The 22,154-nt window shown below is 44.1% G+C and overlaps 9 protein-coding genes across 9 annotated transcripts; 3 read left to right on the top strand and 6 right to left on the bottom strand.

Moving 5' to 3' along the window:
- Positions 1-429: 429 nt before the first annotated feature.
- Positions 430-7,086, top strand: CDC39 (LALA0S02e06282g1_1; the record flags this gene model as incomplete). Its single annotated transcript, XM_022773828.1, has 1 exon — positions 430-7,086. A coding segment is annotated over one exon (6,657 nt), but the record flags the coding sequence as incomplete, so codon positions are not given.
- Positions 7,087-7,422: 336 nt separating this feature from the next.
- LALA0_S02e06260g (LALA0S02e06260g1_1) lies at positions 7,423-8,607 on the top strand (the record flags this gene model as incomplete). Its single annotated transcript, XM_022773827.1, has 1 exon — positions 7,423-8,607. One exon carries the CDS (start codon positions 7,423-7,425, stop codon positions 8,605-8,607), a length of 1,185 nt encoding a protein of 394 aa, XP_022627315.1.
- A 159-nt stretch (positions 8,608-8,766) lies between these two features.
- On the top strand, positions 8,767-9,417 carry UBC1 (LALA0S02e06238g1_1; the record flags this gene model as incomplete). The annotated part of the gene is made up of 1 exon (XM_022773826.1): positions 8,767-9,417. One exon carries the CDS (start codon positions 8,767-8,769, stop codon positions 9,415-9,417), a length of 651 nt encoding a protein of 216 aa, XP_022627314.1.
- A 1,068-nt stretch (positions 9,418-10,485) lies between these two features.
- Positions 10,486-11,010, bottom strand: MSO1 (LALA0S02e06216g1_1; the record flags this gene model as incomplete). The annotated part of the gene is made up of 1 exon (XM_022773825.1): positions 10,486-11,010. The coding sequence occupies one exon, from the start codon at positions 11,008-11,010 to the stop codon at positions 10,486-10,488; it is 525 nt and encodes a 174-aa protein (XP_022627313.1).
- Positions 11,011-11,252: 242 nt separating this feature from the next.
- On the bottom strand, positions 11,253-12,593 carry LYS9 (LALA0S02e06194g1_1; the record flags this gene model as incomplete). Its single annotated transcript, XM_022773824.1, has 1 exon — positions 11,253-12,593. The coding sequence occupies one exon, from the start codon at positions 12,591-12,593 to the stop codon at positions 11,253-11,255; it is 1,341 nt and encodes a 446-aa protein (XP_022627312.1).
- Positions 12,594-13,254: 661 nt separating this feature from the next.
- Positions 13,255-14,340, bottom strand: OCA4 (LALA0S02e06172g1_1; the record flags this gene model as incomplete). The annotated part of the gene is made up of 2 exons (XM_022773823.1): positions 13,255-14,213; positions 14,295-14,340. 2 exons carry the CDS (start codon positions 14,338-14,340, stop codon positions 13,255-13,257), a joined length of 1,005 nt encoding a protein of 334 aa, XP_022627311.1.
- Positions 14,341-14,778: 438 nt separating this feature from the next.
- BRE5 (LALA0S02e06150g1_1) lies at positions 14,779-16,209 on the bottom strand (the record flags this gene model as incomplete). Its single annotated transcript, XM_022773822.1, has 1 exon — positions 14,779-16,209. One exon carries the CDS (start codon positions 16,207-16,209, stop codon positions 14,779-14,781), a length of 1,431 nt encoding a protein of 476 aa, XP_022627310.1.
- Positions 16,210-17,017: 808 nt separating this feature from the next.
- POP2 (LALA0S02e06128g1_1) lies at positions 17,018-18,385 on the bottom strand (the record flags this gene model as incomplete). Its single annotated transcript, XM_022773821.1, has 1 exon — positions 17,018-18,385. The coding sequence occupies one exon, from the start codon at positions 18,383-18,385 to the stop codon at positions 17,018-17,020; it is 1,368 nt and encodes a 455-aa protein (XP_022627309.1).
- A 1,578-nt stretch (positions 18,386-19,963) lies between these two features.
- NOG2 (LALA0S02e06106g1_1) lies at positions 19,964-21,970 on the bottom strand (the record flags this gene model as incomplete). Its single annotated transcript, XM_022773819.1, has 2 exons — positions 19,964-20,689; positions 21,161-21,970. The coding sequence occupies 2 exons, from the start codon at positions 21,968-21,970 to the stop codon at positions 19,964-19,966; spliced, it is 1,536 nt and encodes a 511-aa protein (XP_022627308.1).
- Positions 21,971-22,154: the final 184 nt, after the last annotated feature.

Raw genomic sequence — 22,154 nt, 5'->3', positions numbered from 1 at the left:
ACTGACACTCATCAGCACCGGGTAACTATTATCTAACTTCTTAATGCTGGGCCCCAAAAATTTTTCACTATAGGGCCTTATACTACTATTATACTAGTTAATAGTGCATAATCTAAATGTTTAAGCGGTTTACTTAATATTATCTATTTAACCAAGGAGTAACCTGTATCGACTGTAAACAGCACACAAATAGTCTAAAAGCTCACGATAGAGCCTGTTTAGACGCTACTAGTATGTGGAAACTTGCTTAGACGGTGCTGTTTTGTGGTATTGGGCCTTTTAAACGGAGAAAATCGATCTCTTTTCACAAAGTTTGAGACGATTGATTCTTTTTGTAAACGGTTGCCAAATCGCCATTTCAGCGGTCGAATTTCGTTTTTTTACTAACCGTACAGCGAACACAGCTGCTCCTGCTTTCACTATAATTACATGCTTCCAAAGCAACTCCCGGATATCGATTTAAGCACGGAAGAAATTGAGGCCGCAACAACTACATCCCAAATTAGCATCACCCAGATTAGTGTTCTTATCACCAGTCTCAACACGAAAAACTACGCACAGGTGGAACGAGAGATTCACGACCTATTACAGAGATCGCCAGCGTACGTATACGAAAAGTACTGGAGGAAATTATTGCCACTGGCATCCGTGCATATCAAACAGCACCATAAACTAGACACAGAAACCGATTTGGTACACCGTTTGCTGTACCGTTTGTTTCAGGATCTACCCCTCAAAAGCCCAGAAGTGTTGAATCGTGTGAGAAACGACGTGTTTCAAAACCCTGAAATTCAATCCCAAACCGGACTACAAGTCCAAGACCTTATACAGACGCTAGATCCGGACCGTGACCAGCAGATTATAAGTCTGATTGATCCAGCACCCACAATTGACCGCTTAACACGTATCAAAAACCTCACAATGAACGCAGCTCTATCTTTGCAGAGATTTCTGGCAACTGAATCGCCAACAACGTTGGAACAGAATCTAAGCAGTCTTCTTTGCTCTTTAAAGGGCGAAAACCTCAATGATTTTGTGGCCCTCATTTTATCAGAAACCCTCGCCCCTTATTCCCAGAATATACAGCCGCCAAACTCCGCGTGGTTCACGCCCGTTGCAATAGGCGAAGCAGGTCAAAGAGGAACTCAATTATCAAATGCCTTCACGAAACTTGGTCCTTCGGCTGTTAACTGGAATCGAGTTTTCAATTTAATGTCGACAAAGTATTTTTTGGACCTTCCAATTTCTGTCTCGTTGGCATCATTGAACCAGCTGTTGGCTGCCTTAAATCGTGGTCGTTTAATCGATCAGTTCCTGAATTGTGATTGGAATGTTCAGTTCAAGCTCAATATTTGTCTTCTATTTCACAAATGGAACCTGCAACAGGGATGCATTGACCTTTTGAGCCTGCCAGACATTAAGAAGATTTCCAATAATCTATCCACTAATAACTCCAAAACGACTTTACTATCTCTCAAGTCGATTGCACGGCTAGATGTTGAGATTTTTCTGCTGAGAGAAGAACTCACAGGCAATCCAATGTTACCCATCTTTCAAGAATGTTTTTTTGAAGACTACGACTATGCTCCAGAGTTTTTAGCCTTGGCCGTAATGACAGAAGCGAAACACTTCGGTCTGCTGGTCGATAACGCTGCAATAATCGACGATTTGCTTATCACTTTACTAGTCAAGGTGTTTGAAAAGATGCCAAGCTCCATGTCCGAGCTCATCAAGCAGCTACCGTTCGAAAAAGTGGTGGATCTCGGCATAGTGATAATACGGAAGGAATCTTCACCCTTAGCCTCCCTTCTCCAAATCCTATCCGAGGAGCATCTTTTGGAGGATTTCATGAATGCATTACCATTTAACGAAGCATTAAAAGCAAGTCCGGCTGCAAAGAAAGCTGGCTGGACAGCATTTGATGATTATATGAAAACACATTTGACGAAGGAAACTCTACCTGTCATACTCCAATTCTTGGAGCTACAGTCCAAAATGGAAGAACCAACTACGCCTTTTTATCCTTCAAAAGTTTACGATCTATCTGCATTACACTATATCATCACTTTGCTGAATTCATTTTCCTTGAGTCAGGTTCAAAGAGAGAATTTAGAGAGCATCGAGTTTTCGCTAATAATAGCGTTCCCAAGATTGATAAACTTTGGGTACGGTCATGATAAAGCTATTCTCGCCAACGGTGACCTGGTCCCAATTCCAATGGATGTTGAAAAGGAGATGCAAAATTATCTCCAAAAGATGTACAGTGGAGAATTGGCCATCAAGGATATTATTGAGATCCTCAGAAAACTGAGGGATAGCGATGACCCTCATGATCAGGACTTATTTGCCTGTATGGCGCATGCCGTGCTCGCAGAATCTAATTTTTTCAAAGACTACCCATTGGAAGCGCTGGCAACCACCTCTGTTCTTTTTGGTTCCATGATTCTATTCCAACTTTTACGAGGTTTTGTACTTGATGTTGCCTTCAACGTTATACTGAATTTTGCCACTGATGGTACGGACTCAAAAATGTTTAAATTTTCCGTGCAGGCACTATATGCATTTCGTATGAGGCTCAAGGAGTTCCCACAATACTGTAGGCACCTAATTGAGGCTGTACCCGCTTTACAAAGCCAGCCTCAAATATTTCAGACGTTGAGTCAGGCGGCTGCTCAATCGCAAGAAAGGCCATCGAATGGTCAAGGTAATATCAACAGGCCTCCCGAGATGGTAGCGCTGAATTTCTTCTCCATCAACGAAGTTCCCCCAAAGGTAATTCAAGAAAACCCACCCAAGGAAGTCACCGAAAAGATACTGTTTATTGTGAACAACATCACCGATGACAATTTCGACGGTAAAATTGAAGGACTAAAGTCGAGCTTAAAAGAGACATTTTACGGATGGTTCTCCAATTATTTGGTTAATCAACGTGCAAAGACTGAGCCAAATTACCATTCACTTTACGCGAGACTTGTGGAATCTTTGAGCTCCGACCTTCTTTTTGAATACGTTTTGAACGCTACTTACAAACAGCTTTTGTTGTTACTGTCCACTAAAGACGTTCAATCGAATGAGAAAAATTATCTGAAGAATCTCGGCGCTTGGCTGGGAAATGTAACACTTGCTTGCAACAAACCGATCAAGCATAGTAACGTGGCTTTCCGTGAATTATTGCTCGATTCCCATCGTGCGAGTCGGCTTGAAGTTGTTGTACCCTTTGTTACAAAAGTACTTCAACAAGCTGCCAAATCCAAGGTTTTTAGACCACCAAATCCGTGGACGGTTGGGATTCTTAAGGTTTTGAAGGAGCTCAATCAGAAAGCGGGTTGGAAGCTTAATCTGACATTTGAGGTTGAGGTCTTGTTTAAAACTTTAAAAGTCAAATTGGAGGACGTTGAAGCTAGCGAAAATGTCGACAATGCTGATAGCATTGCACTTCTGAGCGGCGAAATTGCAGCCTTGAGCCCTGAGCAGCAACAAATTGAGCAACAGCAACGGGTGTTGGTGATGCAGCAATATCAACAACAATTCGCACTCATGCAACAGCAACAGCAACCTAGTCAGCAGCCACAACAGACGTTGCAACAACAGAGGGGTCTCTCTAATGGTAATCTTGCTCATATCGATCAGGTGCCCGCAGCAGAAGGACAAACCACTGACACTCCTTTCAGTACTCTCCTCGGCAATACCTTGTTCGTCACACATCCCGACTTAAGACGCGTTTTTCAAATGGCTATCGCAAAGTCGGTCCGAGAGATCTTGGTTCCAGCTGTGGATAAATCTTCTAGCATTGCAGTAATAACTACTGTAAACATCGTGCTGAAGGATTTTGCAACTGAAGTCAATGAACTGAAGCTAAAAACGGCAGCTGTGACCATGGTTAGACATTTGGCCCAAAGCTTGGCTCGTGCTACCTCAATCGAGCTTTTGAAGGATACAATTCGTTCAACGACACAATCTCTTGCACCCAATCTGATGAATGTACCTAACTCTCCCATTGAAGAGCTGAACACTGCCATAAACGACAACATCGGTTTGGCCCTCTCGCTAATTGAGAAAGCTACAATGGACAAGGCAACTCTTTATGTTGGTGAGCAATTGATGCAAGCAGTGGCCATCCGAAGATACCACAAAGAAAGAAGAGCAGATCAATTATTTCTTGCTCAGAACGCTAACCCCTACTCTCTGAACCTACCCGAGCCACTTGGATTAAAGGCGACCGGTATAACGCCCCAGCAGTTCAGAATATACGAGGAATTCGGTAGTAGTGGCTCAATAGGTCAAGGTATCGCTCCTCAAACTCCCAATCTACCTTCCGAAGGTGCACTTGGGCTTAGCCAACAGCAGCTTTTCGGTCAACAGCACATTCAGCAACCACAGCAGGATCAGCAACAGTTTGGTCAACAGCATCCTCAGCAGCAACAGCAGGATCAAAAACAGCAACAGCAACAGCAACAGCAACAGCAACAGCAACAGCAACAGCAACAGCAACAGCAACAGCAACAGCAACAGCAACATCAACAGCAACAACAACAACAGCAACAACAGCAGCAGCAGCAGCAGCAGTTGCTCCTTGAGCAACAAAAACAATTCCAACAGTTGCAACAGCTTCAACTACAGCAGCAGCAGCAGCAGCAGCTCCAGCAGCAGAAGGAGCGTGATCAGGAGCAGGAAAAAAGCCGCGCTGGCGAGCAAGAGAAGGATACCGAGCTAGACTATGCACCTTTGCAACAACAATTTCAACAGCAGCAACAGCAGCAACAACAATTACAACACTTGCAGCAGTCTCAACAAAACCATATCTTGCTACAACACGCACAGCAACAGCAAGGGCAGTCTCAACCAGGCACACCCCAACTACAGCCCCAAGCCGTTGTTCAAGCGGAATTGGAACAGAGTCACCGAGTTCTGGTACTATTGATGGACAGCCTTGTGGCGCAGATTAAGGAGAACGCGAATAAAGTGCTTGCCAACTTGGGTCCTAACAACGGTATTAACGACATTCTGCTCCAAATCCTCACGCTAATATCAAGAAGCAATCAAAAAGATCAACTTGCCTTGAAAGTTTCACAAGCAGTTGTTAACAGCATGTTTGCCACCAGTGAAAGTCCCCTCTGTAGGGAGGTACTCTCCTTATTACTGGAGAAACTATGCTCTCTTTCGGTAGTGGCAAGAAAGGATGTAGTCTGGTGGCTCGTATATGCCTTAGATACCAGAAAGTTTGATGTCCCTGTTATAAGGTCACTATTAGAAGTGAATCTCATCAACGCATCTGAGCTCGATAATGTTCTTGTTGTTGCGATGAAGAATGGGATGGAGGGTGCTGTTACATTTTCTGTTGATCTGCTTCGCGATGTGGTTTTGTCAGAAGCTCCTCTTTTCATGAGGTCGGAGTTTTTGGAGACCATCAGCTTCCTCAAAACTATTGACAGTGAATTAACTCGTTCGTTTTTTGAAATTTTGGAAAAATCGCAGGTCTTACCTTTGAGCCAAGTCTCGAAGGCTACCAGTCAGGAAAAGATGTTTCTTGTTTTCACCGAGTGGGTCAAACTTCTCCAGCGGGTTCCGGATGACGACATTAAAGTTACTGTTTTTATTCGTCAAATGATGGATAAAGGTGTGGTCAATTCGACAGAAAATGTTATTCAGTTTACGAAGGCGGCGATAGAGCTTTCTGTTGGGTCATTCAAGGAGAGTGATCCAACCAGCGAAGTTTTCATCGCTGCAGATGCATTTAGCAAGCTGATTGTTAAACTTTTGGTACTACAAACTTTCACCGATGTGAGTCGTTCCGAGTATCTCAGGTTAATGCTCTCTGTTATTACAATGGTTTTCTCCGAGGATCAAGGGATGGTAGGTAACAGCTTCAATGAACGGCCATACTTCAGACTTATTTCAAGCTTGCTATGTCAATGGGAAGAGGCTAGCGCTCATAGTTTCATGAAAATCCAGGACCAGCAATATAGAAACGAACTGGTTGAATTTTCACCCGACTTTTACAACATAATTGCATCTTTCCTACACGCGTTCCAACCCATCGCATACCCAGGTTTTTCTTTCGCTTGGATTACTCTGTTATCGCACAGAATGTTTTTGCCTAAGATGTTGAGACTTCCAGGCAAGGCAGGATGGTCAAAATTGGTGTTGTTATTCACAGACCTTTTGAAGTTTATGGCACAGTACACAAAGAGAAGTGATGTCCCGGACGCGGTTTCTGTGGTGTACAAGGGTGCCCTAAGAGTATTCTTGGCAGTTGCGAATGATGCGCCCGGATTTCTAGTGGAGAACCATTATGAGTTGCTCAATAATTTGCCTCCAGTTTACATGCAGTTGAGAAATGTGATTCTGAGCGCGATACCCAAAAATATGGTTTTGCCAAATCCTTATGATGCGGAGCTTCGCATCGGCGATGTCGAGTCTTGTCAACATGTACCCAACGTGTACTACGACCCCGTTCGAGATCTCAAGAATCTCAAAAAACCAGTGGACAATTACCTAAGAATTCCAAGCGCTTCTTTGTCAAGAGTAGTTTCAACAAGTCTTTTCAAGCCCGGTTCTCAGAAAGATACTGGTATTGGATACGACAACGTGTCGGTTGATACGAAACTCATAAATGCCATTGTCTTGCATGTCGGGATTGAAGCTGCTTTGGAGAAGGACAAAACCACCGCGACCGCCATTTTCAACACCAAATCCTCGTATTACACTCTTTTGGCCAGCATGTTGCATGACGGCAACACAGAGGTGCGGTTCCATGTGGTGCAAGCGATCGCCAATCAATTGCGTTATCCCAACGCGCACACGCATTGGTTCAACTATGTTCTGAACAATTTCTTTTTATCCGAGGACTGGGGCAACAACACCGCTGAGATACAGGAAATAATCGTGAGGACCTTATTGGAGCGCGTTGTAACCAACAAGCCACACTGCTGGGGTATCGTGGTTACTTTCACCGAGCTTCTCAGGTCTTCTGAGTGCTCCATCATGACTTTGCCATTTGTGAAAACCGTTCCAGAGATTGAACATATCATCAAGCACCTCTCGAACTATATCAACAATCCCAAAGACTTGTCCAATGCTGACGGCGAAGGCGGCGAGGGCAAAGGTCAACTGGTAGCATCGGAAGCTTGAACTCCAGCAACGTGCCATAAAAAGCTAGCGAAAAACGCTAGGAATCACCTTCACAAGTGCCGATACCAAAGAGTGCTATCGCAATGGTCTTAAGACCAGTTCAAAGCTCTGTTGCGCTGGTAATATAGCATATAAAGTATCTTGACTGAAATATCACAATGTACTACTACAATTATCGAGATATACATACAACATTGAAATCATCATCAAGTTCACGAAATTCAAAAGGGAGCCTCTCAAACCCTCAAGACCAAGCTCCCAATAGATAAACACATTGCCAAAAGATCAATCATGGCGTGGCTTCGAAGACGTGGCGCTGAAAATTCCAAGCCGAACGAATCAGCCACGAACAAATCAAGAAAGCCTCCTAACACAGCCTTCAGACAACAACGACTCAAGGCATGGCAACCGATACTGTCACCTCAATCGGTGCTGCCTCTGTTGATTCTGGTGAGTGCCATATTTGCGCCTATTGGAGTCGCATTGATCATCACTGCTAATAATGTGCAGAACTTGAGCATCGATTACAGCCACTGTCAGCAGTTGGCGAGTTCGACCAGTTTCGATGAAATTCCGTCGAAATATGTGCACTTTCATTTCAAGAAAAAGGTGGAAAATCGTCCAACGTGGCGTATTTCCCAAGATGACGTCTCCGGTGCTTCGAACTGCGAGGTTCGATTCGAAATACCCACTGCTTTAAAGAAATCCATCTACGTGTACTACCAGCTGACGAATTTCTACCAAAACCACCGTAAGTATGTTCAGTCCTTCGACATCAAGCAGCTCAAGGGCCAGGCGGTGGATGCTGACGATTTGACGTCCGATTGCAACCCATTGCGCGAGGAAAACGACAAAATAGTGTATCCATGCGGGTTGATCGCCAATTCTTTGTTCAACGATACTTTCCAGCCGCAATTGACGGCCGTGAATGACACAGAACTGGATTACGAGCTGACAAACAAGAACATCGCTTGGAAGGCCGATCGCTCACGCTACAAGAAAACCAGCTACAATGCTTCGCAGATCGCTCCCCCTCCAAATTGGTCTGCAAAATTCCCCAATGGCTACACCGAAGACAATATTCCTGACATCTCGCAATGGGAAGAACTGCAGGTATGGATGCGTACTGCTGGACTGCCGAAATTCTACAAGCTAGCTCTCAAGAACGAAACCTCCACGCTCCCGAAGGGCATATACCAAATGAACATCGGGCTCCACTACCCGGTTTCTCTGTTTGGAGGCTCCAAATCGCTTGTTATAACCACCAACAGCGTCATTGGCGGTCGGAACATGTCTCTGGGTGTTTTATACTTGATAGTAGCGGGCTTTTCCATCCTATTTGGTATCGTTTTTCTCATCAAGCTCATCATTCAACCCAGAAAGCTAGGAGACCACTCTTTTCTGAGCTTCGACGACAACACTGAATCAGATAGTCGTCCAGCCACTCAAGATATTCCTTTGAGAGAGATTCTATAGATTTATAGTCAAAAGCTCTGATTTCACTACTTTAAAATTTCGTAGAGGGCATTATCTCTTATATTCATGCTTACTAGAAGACGGTCTTCTTGCAACCTAAACCGAACAGAAGCGACTCAAAAAGCTTTCAAATCTACATCAACTAGTATTTAATCGATCATGTCAAGAGCCAAGAGAGTTATGAAGGAGTTGCAGGGAATCAAAGACGATCCTGAGGCCAAAGTTGACCTGCAATTGGTGAACGAGAACGACATCCATCTTTTGAAGGGATCGTTCTTGGGCCCACCAGGAACGCCGTATCAGAACGGCAAGTTTGTGGTGGATATCGAGGTGCCCATGGAATATCCTTTTAAGCCACCAAAAATGAAGTTTGACACCAAAGTTTACCATCCTAACGTTTCTTCAGTTACTGGAGCTATTTGTCTAGATATCTTGAAAAATGCCTGGTCGCCGGTGATAACCCTGAAATCAGCTTTAATCTCGCTACAGGCACTGTTGCAGTCGCCAGAACCCAATGATCCACAAGACGCAGAGGTTGCTCAGCATTATATAAGAGACCGTGAATCCTTCAACAACACAGCTGCACTTTGGACCAAAATGTACGCTCCCATGAATTCTGACTCCGATTCACAGCAAATTGTGGACCAAGCATCGCTATATGGCATCGACAGTGGCCTGGTGAACCAATTCGTCTCGCAGGGCTTCACTGAAGAAAAAATCGTGGAAGTGCTAAGAAGACTGGGGATCAAATCAATGGACTCGAACGATAACGAAACGGCCAACAAGATTTTAGAAGAGCTCTTGCGTTAGTCGAAAGAGGCTAGCAGGGCTCGTTCGCTTGCCGTATCTTGGTCTTGGTTTCGGGTCTATCTACCTATCTATTCTTCTCCAGCTCTGTAATGGATAGATGAAAGCCTTGCGTTGAGGACTCTGACTGAGACGTTGGGGGGCAAAGATGTTCCGAAGATTCAAGAATAGAATGTGCTGAGCTGAAAGGTTTATTCACCATCATCACTGTCGTGTTGCGCTAAGACACTTAGCGCTTCTTATTCGATTTGGAAGAAGTGCGAATTGTGTTCCAGGACACTGTTCTGGTTGCAAGAGTGTGGGTCCTGAAGAGCGCATATGAGCATGCGCTCCAGAATTCTCCAATCTGGTGTCAATTTCGGACCGTGCAACAACGTTCGTGAATCAGGGCTATTGTCAAAGGTGAGAAGTAGGCATTGAGTTTATATGTAGCTTATTAGATAAGTGTACAGGGTTCTGAATACAATTTCTTTATGCTACACTTGCAAAACTGAGCAAGCGAATCCAGTAGGACGTCGGATATTTTGATCGTCAAGCTAGCCCCTATGTGTAGACCCAGTATATTGTTTGTTCACGGACCTCCTGTGAGTATCACGTATGTAGACCCAGAGCTTCTGTTGTAGAATTAATGCGAGCGGTAAACCCCAGCAACCCGTTTGGTGACAGCGGTTCATGAAGGCTCCCACGCAGCTTTTCGGATAGAAATGCCATAGGCAAAACGGCTCATACGATAGTAAGATTGAAAAACATCAATGTGATCGTTCACAGCTGGAAACGGTCTTTGATCCCAATATCAAAATCGACTCAAATGCTATCTTCCATGAACAGTATTATCGTCTAATCTGGTACTGCATCAATGCCATGTCTCCCAGTTTTCAATGCAGTACCCAACGTTTTGATTCTTGTTCATATTGTATGATTATCCATGGCACAGCCTTAACCTCGAAGCATTTCACTTGACGAAGGACGATTTCAAGTTCCATAGCATTTATAGAATGCAAAAAGAGAATACCGTGATGCGACAGAAACCAGTTCTGTGCTCTGTGCGACCAGCGAAGCAACCTTGGCTTACTATTTCCGTTTCAGCCTCTCCCGCATCAACATCGATGATGTTCGTTGCGTTGGAGCTGGTATTGGAGCATCTCTTCCGTCTTGCACAACAGTAGATGGCGGAGCTGATGCCGAATGCGAAACCCGAGCACTGGTGACACCTTTGTAAATACCTCTGAAGTCCGTTCCAGCAGTAATTCGCTGTGAAGGAGTAGTTTGAGGGACCGATTCCGTGTGTGAAGATCCATTCGCTGATTGCTGCTGAAGTGTACCTCTAGGATCGTGACGGTGCTGCTTTTGCTTGCGAAGCACCTTTTGTTCGTCAGGAAGCTCTTCCTTATGGCCCAGCCAATCGGGGAAGCCTTCAAACGGCTCTCTATGTGTATAGAACTTGACTAATGCTTTATGTATGACTGTAGATGTAGGGGTGTCACCATCGCGTTCTTGCTTGATAGAAAGTTGCGCAAAAGATGTCGAGAACGACTTCGTAGACGACTTGACCTTATTCCAGAACCTGGTGGGCTTTTGAGAAGTCGTTGAGCTCATATTTTGTCGATATTTCCCGAGTGTTCTACATTATGAAGTTTATAAGATTTAACATCAAATGCTATAAATATGGCCTAACATGCAAACTTACATCAAATCAAAGCTATAGAGGGCCTTTATAAGTGATTGAAGACTTACTAATCATCCATTAGATAGCCTGACAATTCTTCAGTCTATAGAGACATTTTTCGTCCACGTTTAAGGTATTAAACCAAATAAGATACATATTCTGTAAGCCTAGCTTAGTTGATTGTCTTTTCCGTTAGGAAGATGCCGTACTTCTCCTTCAATTCCTTCATGATAGGGTCGTTGACTTCAGGAGTGTATGGAACGACAAGACCAGGGCCCTTGATGGCACCGCTTAGAACTTGTTTGGTGGCAATGGCACATGGTAGACCGACAGTTGCAGCCATAGCGCTGTAGCCACCTGGTTGACCGTAGGAAACCAAAGTAGAAGTTCTAGTTTCGGTAGTACCGTCAGCCCACTCGATACCGAATTTGTGCTGCAAGATGATCATGTCGCGTTCGCCCTCTTCAAATTGCATGAGCTGTTCTAGTGTGGCACATAGGGTATCCAATGCGTTGCCTTTTGGAGTGATCTGGTTCTCGGAAAAGAGACCCAACCAGTTGAAACCGTCGAGAATTCTTTCCCTGTCCTCCTCGGTGACCCATTTGGTCTTGGCGTCGATCGAAGCTATCAGATCCGCCTTGGAAGCGGATTTGCTGCCCCAGTACTGGCGTAGAGCTTCGTTCCAGGCAATTGGCTTTTCGAAAATTTCGTTTTGCTCATCTTTGAGCATACCAACGTCTACAAGAACCTTGACAAATTCTGGGAAGCCTTGAAATCTCAATGTACCTCTGATAACGGTCTCAGCTTCCGGAATTTCGTACAGCTCTTTGAAAGGAGTAGAGTCTCTGTTTGGATAGCAAACAAGAGCGAAACCAGGGAAGATGAAGTATGGTTTCGCAGAAGCCATCAAATCTTCAGAAGATACCTCTTCGACTTGGCCATTTTTCCAGAATTTGGCCGAGTTTCTAAGGGCCAAAAGAACACCTCTAGAAGACCAAGAGAATTTGTAACCCAAAGGATTGTCTGAATTTTCTGGAGCTGGCAAACCACCACAGTATGACAAGAAAGACTTGATTTTCCCGTTGGCTCTGTGGACCTCGTCGATGGTTTTGATAGCGTACAAATGGTCGATACCTGGGTCCAATCCAATTTCGTTCATAACAGTAATGCCTGCCTTCTTGATTTCAGGTTCTAGCTCCTTCAAAGCTGGAGAGACGTAAGAAGTGGTCACAACGTTTTTTTTGAGTCTAATGGCACTCTTCACCACGGCGGCGTGGTAGATGTATGGAATCAACGAAATCACAAGATCGTGCTTTGACAAAGCTGCATCTAGTTCTTCATCATTGGACACATCCACAGAAATAGCAGCAGATTTCGACGCAGAAGCCAGCTCCTGCGCTTTGGCCAAAGTTCTACAAGCAACGGTCACATTAATGCCTTCAGTTGCAGCTAGAACATCAACAACCGGTTGGGCAACAAACCCAGATCCTAGCAACAAAACGTTTTGAACCATTGTTGCTGTAATTTTCGATTAATGCTGAGACTGATAATTCAGGTGGGCAAGAACACGGTAAGATCAATGGGATACAATGGTCGATGGCCTTGCTCTTAAATACCATTTTGACAGTCTTGATTCCATTGATGGTCGAGATGGGCTTTTTTCCCGGTGGAATTTCGCAGATCTAAGTTGCAGCGGAATTTTGAGAGCGCTACAGATCAGCTGACATGGGTTCGACAATGACTAGTCATCGTCGAAACATCTTGAATTCTAGGCTGAGGGTAGAGACGCCGGTGGGCCTGGCGTATTACATAGTGTCTTTCAGTTCCTGACCAGACCTTTCCTTTTGTGTGAGCTATTTTCCTTGGCATTCGCAACTCTTACTTCAGATACGATGAGTCAAAAAAGCCTAACGTATGATCGGCAAGCGTTGGGACAGATCAAAATGTTTAACTTTTGCTTGGTGATTTTCCCTTCACCAAAAGGCTGGCTGAATATCTCCTGTTTTGAAACTGTATTTGAAAGTGCTGGCTGAATATCTCCAGTCTTGAAACCTGTTCTTGCAATTCCAACTTCATTCGTTTGGTTGTGCGTCTCTTCTAATTCTCAAAAAACTACCAAGTGGAGAACTCCTCAATGAGCAGCACTCTCCTGTCTCTTCTTTCATTCTCCCGGACTATACGAAAATGCTCTCCTTGTAGAAATTGTGATGTTCTTTGGCATTTTCATTCTCCCATAGATCTCGCTGACGAATGAACCAACGCGGCAGCAAGGGATCCCGAGGCAAATGGAACGTTATGATATTGTGCTTCCCACCTCTGTAAAAGTCGTAATCGGCCCGTTCCTTCTTGTTGAAGGCTAACCGGTACCGATTTCCAAAAATCCCAAGATCCGACTGGCTTTTTGCCATCAGCGGCACTTCCAAGTCAATTGTAGCGTCCAATTCTTTGTTGTCCTTTCGAACAGCTTCAAGGATTCTTAGCAAGTGGGCCGGTATGCGAGGTGGCTCATTCAGGTCCGATTCGTGCACCACTTCCCAGTTGCTACAGCCACGCAAGTCACCAGTTTGACGGGTTTCATCGATTTGCAAATCTTCGAGATGTTGCAGTCCCAGCTTCTCCTCTTCTTCCTGTACGATTCTCACATTTATCATCTCCAAAAGCGTCTCCGCGAAGTAATTCGCGTTCTTGGTAGCAAATAGCCGGTATTCATTGATTATGGAAACAATATTCCATTTCTGGAGTTTACGCAAGATCCCAACAACAATTGAAGTTTTGTCGACAAGGATGGTGTTGTGGTTAGAAGTGTTTAAGAGTAACTCGAACGTCCTTTTCAAGCTATAGCTCTTCAAAATCATCAAATCGTCATTGTCACTCAACTCGTAGCTGTCGGACACCAATGCGTTACTAGTCTTGATCGATTTTTCGTCCTGGGAGGTTTTCAAAGCACTGGCGTTCACTGGAGCCATGTTTGACGACACATTGGCTGTCCTAACGACAAACCACTGAACATAGCATCGCTCGAAAAATTCTTGAAAAAACTTGGAAGGTTCCTGCCCGCCCACAAAGATTACCGTTCGAAGGTTTAGAGTCTCCAGAAATGACAAATTGAGCGTTTCGATCTTAGAACATCGATCTATTAGCTCTTGCTGTTAGTATATGAAATATTACTCAAAAGTGCCTAATAATGACTCTAAAAGCCCGAAAAACTCCATACAGATGCCTTCTTCAGCGATACCAAAATTAGCTGGCGGTACCAGCATTCTAGTTAAGAGATTGGCGATTCAACGACCTGTAGTTGAAAGATTGGATATGATATTTAAAGGTTCGCACCGGTTAGCCAGGTAAGGCTCAAAACGTGTAAATGACTGAAAAATACACCCACGTGACTACTGACAAGACAATGCACGAGGAATAGCTATGACATTGATCTTCTAGGACAGTCTTGATTAGCTTTGTTCTCAATCTACCTATTGTATACATAGTGCTCGGATTCTTGCGGATTTCTGTGCCACTTCACAGTTCAAAACGGTGACCGGAGCGATAAATTCGATACTACCCATTAGCTAACAACTAATAGTGCGCTGCGGTGCAATCTTGACTGTTAATAATGTCAATGAAATGCTGCTATCTGATTAATTGCTGACCTATTAGTTTACGTTTATCCTGTATGTTCTTAATTATGCTATTCACTCTCATTTTTACACTCTTCTCTTGCTGGTGTGTTTTTTACTGTAACGCTGGCCGATGGGAGGGTTAGAAGAAGTGGGAGAGGAGGAAGTAGGAGTGAATGAATTAGTCTTGGGTATCGTTTTCGGCTCCATGTGAACATCTACGTTATTGACCTTCAACGTTCCTTTCTCGATAGCATCAGTTTGACAGCGTTGATCCTCGAAATCGACCACTGCGAATGTTAGCTGCGATGAGATTTTTTTTACCACGCCAAATTCACTCTCTAGAGCCCTTACCAGCTGATCGTCAGTGACTCCACCTGTTCCCTTAACGTATACTGGATAGTAGCCATCTTTGTTCACGAAGTAGAACTGCTTCTTTTTCAGGTTTTTAGCATCTTTTCCGTCCCGTGTTGCACCACCTGGTGACACCGACTTTCTTTCTGATGTCTTCTTTACCGGTTGTGTTGCCTCTGGTTCAGCACGTATATATTTTGTTGTGATGTTAGGAACGTCCTTCGAATCGGAAGCTGCCAGTTTCGAAGCCCAGTTCATCTTTTTGGCTGGCTCCGGAGCTACAGACTTCTCAGGTTCAACGCTTTTTTCATTCGTGGTGCCGTTACTCGTGGAATGTTCCACTTCCTCTGAATTATTCTCAATTTTTTCATCCATTTCGGGCTGAGAAGGCGATTTCTCATTCGCTGCAGGCGAGGCGTCCGTTTTTTCGGCAGTTGGAAGTTCTTTGACTTCCTCGCTTGACTTCTTGGCCACCGCTTCGCCATTCACAGGCTCCAGGTTTGCGGTAACTTCCTCCTTTTTAGAGCTTTTAGAAGGTTTCGCTGGTAACTGGATGTGTGCGCTCTTTTCTGTTGTCTCTTTTTTGTCCCCATTTTGCAATGGTGTGACTGATAACGATACCTCTTCTTGCTTTGGTTCTTCTGGAACTTGTGGTGTACTTTCTGCAACATTTTTTGATTCCAGTTCACTCGCTTCTTTGAAATACGAGTGTTCTATCTGGAGTAACGGTTGAGGTATGAAACGTAGGATGTCATTAGTGAGATCGTAAATTTTAGGGTTGCTAGGCACCGGAGTGAGCAAAAAGGTTTGGCAAAACCGGAACGCCGGGGTCTCAGACCAGCACATTTCGCCCACCGCTAGGATGAGAATGCTCGAACTATTAGCTCCTGCGGACTGAAAATCGCAGCCTTCGACTTTGACCTGAATCGAACGTACTTTTTTGGTGTGTCTGGTGTAAAACTTGCTGATATTTTCCTTTCCGATGAGCTTTACCGTGGGCAATTGCTCATTGTTCATGTCCCATTCGTTTTGATAATTCACATGGGTTAGTTCCGCAGTAGTGGAGTACAAATGATGCAGTTTGGACGGATCTTGGTGCATGCGCTGGTAATAGGTCTTGAGAAATGCATATCCAATCTCTGGAACGGTGTCGATGCTAGTCATGATGAAGGAATCTGTTAAATTCTAATGCAGACGCGTTGATGCGATTAATTTCGTGAAAAAAGGCCAAAATGAGATGCTTGAAATTTGTACTAGGGTGGAGCCGAAGTGTTTTGTGCGATGCAAATGGCGCAGAACTTCAAAAACGCCTTTGAACGTTGATATCTGTTCGCTTTTTAAAGGGAAATAGTTTATTCGAGATTGTAGATTTAAAATTTTTCAGCGTGATATATATTGAATGGTCAGCTTATATAGGCCAACAGCGAGATCTGACTTTGAGTAGAGCAAGTGTGAGGCAGACAGTAGAGGAAGATTGAGATAAAACGTATTAAGGCGTTGAGAATATCTATAGTATTGCAATGGGGATTATGTTAGGCTTTTTTTGATAAGTCTTGGCGATCCTGTCACTTTTAAGTTCTGCTGACATGAATCACGTGAGCTGAAAAGTCTTGGTAACACTGGGTACTAGTAAGGAGCAAAGGTTCGGTATCATGGGTTTCCCGGTTTAATGAGTTAGTGTCAGGTATCTTGTACCTAACCACAGAGGTTCTTGTTGTCGTCGCTTTTATACCTTCGTTGACCGATTTTCTGAGAATATTTGTGTTATGAGGATTGGCAAGCGACACACTAAATGCTCTGCATCATGCATTGGAAATATGTAGACTACACAGTAGACCGGTACTCCGTTCGATGATGAAGATTGCTTGTTGAGACTTGTATACGGGCTTGATTTCTTAAGTGAGAGTTATTATAGGCGGTGCTACGTGTATCAGGCCTTGCGTTTAAAGTTACAATTGCGAGTTTGGGCTGCCTAGTCATTGGTGATTCCGTAAATCATGTTCTTGTACCGAGCCAGATTAGCTCCCAACTGCGGATGAGGGATGCGAAGTTGAAATAAATGCGTGAAAGTCAATAGAGCCAGCAGACTTTGACCTGCCGTCGAAGAAAAAAGAGGAAAACGGGGGATACCGATTTCGTCAGCCATAGCCTCAAGCGTCGCCTGTGGTGGTTGCGGAGCGGAGGGTTTCTGATTCTGATTCTGCTGTTGCTGTTGTTGTGCGAACTTGTTAATCAGGTTGAGATCGTAAAAATTGGTCATAAACTGGTGGACCCACCACACGTAGTCCTCTTTATTATTGGGCATGGCATTATTCATGAGCATATTCACCAGAAATCCGAAATCGTACGCTGCATGGTAGCTGACCCATGTAACGTCGCTGGATATCAGACCTGAATCTGTAAGCAGATGCGCAAATTCAAATGCTGACACGCCCAGATTTTGGTGCCGCTCGAAATTTACGCCCGATTTTTTCAAAAGTTCTAGAGATTCGGCTGAAACCATCTCTTGAGTAACGTCAAAATGGAAGTTGAACTGCCAGGTTGAGGGTCCATTTTCCGGTTTGTTTCCACGCGCATCGCTCAAGGACAAACCAACCTGTACGGGATTGAGAAGATCCACGTTTGAACGCATTGTTTGATAATGATAGTCGTTTTTCGATCTGAAATTACCCATGGGCCTGGCAAGGGTACCCACGAATTCTGTACTAATGGCTGCTACGTTGTATTGGCCAACAAGCCTTCTAATTTGTGCAAACTCAGCATGCAGGTTGTTACTCCACACGTCGCGCACCATGAACTGGTTTGGGGGTGGTAATGCAAACGAGCCTGCAAGTGGACCCTGGGGAGCTTGTGAGAGAGAAGGTGGAGGAGCCATTGCTGTGGTAGTTGATGATGGTCCCAATGTTCCAGTTCCTGGCTGCTGTAAGAGTCCCACCCCAGGTGGTAAATTGCCCACAGAGGCGCCCAAAGAACTCGCAAGCGAGTTTTGCGTGTTGTTCAGAAGCTGCTGAGGCTGTACCTGACGAGGTCCAAATGCAGCGTTTGCAGCTTCCATTTTCTGTTTCAGCAGATAAACGTTCTGCAGACCCGAATTTCCTTCCAAGCCGTGCAGTTCCTGGGGAAGTTGTTGCTGTTGTTGCTGTTGTTGCTGTTGTTGCTGTTGTTGCTGTTGTTGCTGTTGTTGCTGTTGTTGCTGATGCTGGTGCAACCGTCCCTGCATCATTTGAGGTGAGAACAACTGCGTTCCAATCCCAGGAGGTTGCTGGTGTTGTGAGCCCTGATGCGGGAAAAATTGGTCGCCCACCGGCATATCATGCAGTTGTCGGTTGAAGGATTGCATGTTGAAAGCTTGTGGGGCGCTGTAGAGATGGAGAAGACGAAGATGAGTTGTGAATGGGAGAGAGAGAGCTTCATCCATCTGAGTTCAGATTGTAGTCGATTTTTCGATAAATTAAGGTACTCGAGTACGGGCCCAGGATTTCGCTGTCGTCACCAAGGTTTTGAACCAAACCAACTCACTCTGTCAATGATATTACACTTTGAACACCGTAATTCTGAATGTCTTTTGTATATCTTTGGGATTGTCTTTCAATAAAGTCAAATAGTGCTGGTTTTACAAGTGATAAATCAAGCATATTTATAATTATGAACTAACAATCGTTTTCATCTGTCATCAGTCCAAACTTTTAGCTGAAACTAAAGGCTTGCATGTTTTCTATAATGTGGTCTGAGTTGATTAGTATAATTCTTTCGCCAGTGGGTTAGGTTTTTCGTGATTTCGATGATCCGGTAATTCCTGGCATATAGTTTTGTATAGCGTAACAACGAATGAGTGAGATTGTGATGACATGTAAAATACGATTGCATAAATAAGGACTCGATGGATTATTATATGTAGATTGATTGCGGGTTTCTTTCTAATGATTTTGCAGAATGACACATTGACAAGACTGAAATCCAATAGAATGGCAGCGAGGTTTGTTTATAGCCACACCACACTCATTAACTCCGAAAATTTGAAAAAGAGCCTATTAGGACGTTCTCGAGTTAAGAAAACACCACTTTGTATGAAGCTTGGGCCACTATCATTGTACCAAATCATGCGAGCGTGGCAAAACTCACATTCACCACTAGAGCCCTAGAGCGAAACTTCACAATTCATCCAAAACCTGTGATATTTATTAGGTGCCAATTCTTTCCTTGAACTCTATACCACGTCCATCTCAGCTAGCAGGCCAATACAATGTCTATGATACCTTAAAGTATCATAAATGCCATAATAGTATTAAGTGATCAAAACGGTCTCGCTTGATCCAACTGGTCTACCAGCATCAACAACGACCAATGCTTTCCTTCCCGAAGAAACTCTATATTCAAATGTATCTCCTGCGCAAAGAATATTGCTTAACAATGATTAATCGGCCAATTGCCTCCTTATGAGCGCAACGTTTTTTCTATCCCAGATATCTATATTTGCATATACATTAGCTAGGTTCCCATTGTGCGCTTGTTACTTAAACGGAGACTCAGCTTTTGACTAATAATGTTTGACTATTCAATCTCATGTTTGAGAAACTGCGCAGCTTTCTTTAAGTAAGTGCAACCCGTCAACATGTTTTTTTTAGCGTCGTCAGAATAACAGTAGTAGCCTTAGTGTCACTCCACATCTTTAGTATGATCGAGGGATCTTTCTAGCATCAATCCAACATCCCTGCCAAAAACTTTCTTAGATAAACGGTTTGTTCAAATAGTTCTAAAAACGTAGATCTAACTGCCGAAACAGCTCGACGATAGCGAAATCAACCCATTCTTCAAGATTGCATCTATTTTATCCCCCCACTATCCACTCTTTCTATCAAACTAGTATACAGAATATGCACGAAAAATATCACACGGTTTCGACAACGCAGTGGACTAACTAGATCTTAGTCTTCTTGGTCTCTTGAGACTCTGGAGACTCGGTTTCGGCCTCAGCTTCATCTGCAGTCCTCTTATTGCTCTCTACAGCCTTGGAAGATGGCTCCGCCTTATCTTTGTTGTCCTTCTCAGGTGGGGACACGAACCATGGAATCTTGCCTCTATTGAAGTCATTTAGCACTTGCTTAGAAACACCTGATTCATCAGGTTCACCTCCTTTCAAAAGTCTACCCATTTTTCTGGCCAACATTTCAATAAATTCGGTAGAATCCTTCCAGCCAGATATCTCGTAGGTTCTTTCCAAGTGCTTCTGCTGGCATCTTCGCAGCACTCCCGGAATGTACTGTTCTGGATGAGTTACGTGCTCCACTCTTACAACACCTCTAAACAAAATATCCTCCTCTGTGTCCTTTGATGAAGGCGGTACAATACCAGGACAGTCGATTAAGAAAATTTTCTTCATAAGCGTAATGTATTGCCAAACCTTAGTCTCACCCGGAATGGGTGCCACTTGACAGACTTTCTTCTTCCGTAGGGTGTTGATGATGGACGACTTACCAGTGTTTGGGTATCCAATAAATCCAATCGAGATCTGTTTTCTGTCCTTGTGAAGTTGCGAAAACTGACGTAGCAGCTGGATCAATGAACCCTTACCAAAAGAATTCGTGATGGAAGCGTGGAATGCCAAAGTTGGTCTGTCTTTTGATAAATGCTTTACCCATGCAGCCTGTTGTTGAAAATTTGTTAGTATTTGGATGATACCTTCTCCAGAAGCACTTATTAGCACATATGTGATCATCTTTTTGTTGTAGAGTATAGCGTGTTCACTGATAGAAATCTGATGTTCGGCCTTCGATTTTCGAGTTCGTGGCAGATAGCTGTCGATCAAGACAAGCCTCCCCGACCTCTGTTAATCGATGGCCTTGCTGCTCTTAAAAGCGGTGGCATATTATCAAGACGACAATTACCCACCAAATTTTCCCCGAAGTGTATCCAAAACGGATACGGCCGGAGAAAAGTAAGCGGCGTTGATCTTCCAAAACAGTAACAGACACTTTCGTATTTTTTTTGTCGTCCTCAAGGAACGGAAAACATCCTGACTAGAAGGTTTGGTGCTCAAAATCAGTGAACACGTCAATACTCACAACAACGACGTTCAACATGTCCAACACGCGTCTTACCCTTAAATGTAACATACTGCAACCCACGTAGGCACCAAATCACACTTGTTCAGCACATATATGAGATGCTTGTGAGGTGTTTCTTTGCGCATATATTCTTCCACAGATTTGCATCTGGTTCCCATGGGGTCTCTGGCATCCAACACGTGAATAACCACGTCTGAGGAGTCAATGACCTTATACAGCTCGTTCCAGATACGCTTGGATTGTCCCTTGCTAAAGATGGCTTCCTTGGCAGTCTGGGACCAACCGTCTTCATTTTCGGCATTCTGACCCATCAGTCCCAAAGTTGAGTCCAATTCGGCCTTTTCCTCGTACTGCTTAACGTTTTCGGCTGCTGTATCCGCTAGATCTTCGAGACTCGAAGCTGCCATTCTGGGCTTCTTACGCTGCGCCTTGGGACCAAAAGTTTGCTCAAAACTTTCGGTTTCCAAGATCTTCGCCTGCGGAGATTCTTGCGTATCTTTTTCGTCCAACAGAGACATTGGAAGCTTATTCCGGCGTAACAGCACTTGATAATTGTTTTTTTCCGTATCACCAAGTGCCTCACGGAAATGCGATAGCGCGTCCTGTGAGATTACGCGGGTGTTTCCGAACCAACGACGATCCGGCTGCACTCTGGCCGTTGGAATATCTGCGCCCTGGAGAGGTGCAGCTCGAATCAAATCGCCTTTTTTATTGCGGATCGACTTCCCATCGGTGTACATGTTCAGAAACTTAACTTTCTTGCCATCACGATAGAAATTCTCACCTTTCACCCTCAAGTTGCCGTCCTTGGTGTCATTTTGACGGATACGTCTTTGCTTCTCTTTTTTTCCGGTACCCATTATCAGTTTTGCTTGCAAGAAATATCTTTCAAAAGCCTACGGTCTCGAGAGAACGACTGCGGTGGTATTATAAAGATAAATGGAGCTCTTAGATGCCAAAAGCTGACTTGAATAGAATTCTTCGAAATCCGATGAGATGCGATGAGATGAGATGAGATGAGCTTCTGAAAAATTTTATATACAA

The sequence above is a fragment of the Lachancea lanzarotensis genome, scaffold LALA0S02, assembly GCF_000938715.1.
Source record: "Lachancea lanzarotensis genome assembly LALA0, scaffold LALA0S02, whole genome shotgun sequence".
In the NCBI taxonomy this organism is placed as follows: Eukaryota; Fungi; Ascomycota; class Saccharomycetes; order Saccharomycetales; family Saccharomycetaceae; genus Lachancea; species Lachancea lanzarotensis.
This window is presented reverse-complemented; position numbering and strand designations above follow the sequence as displayed.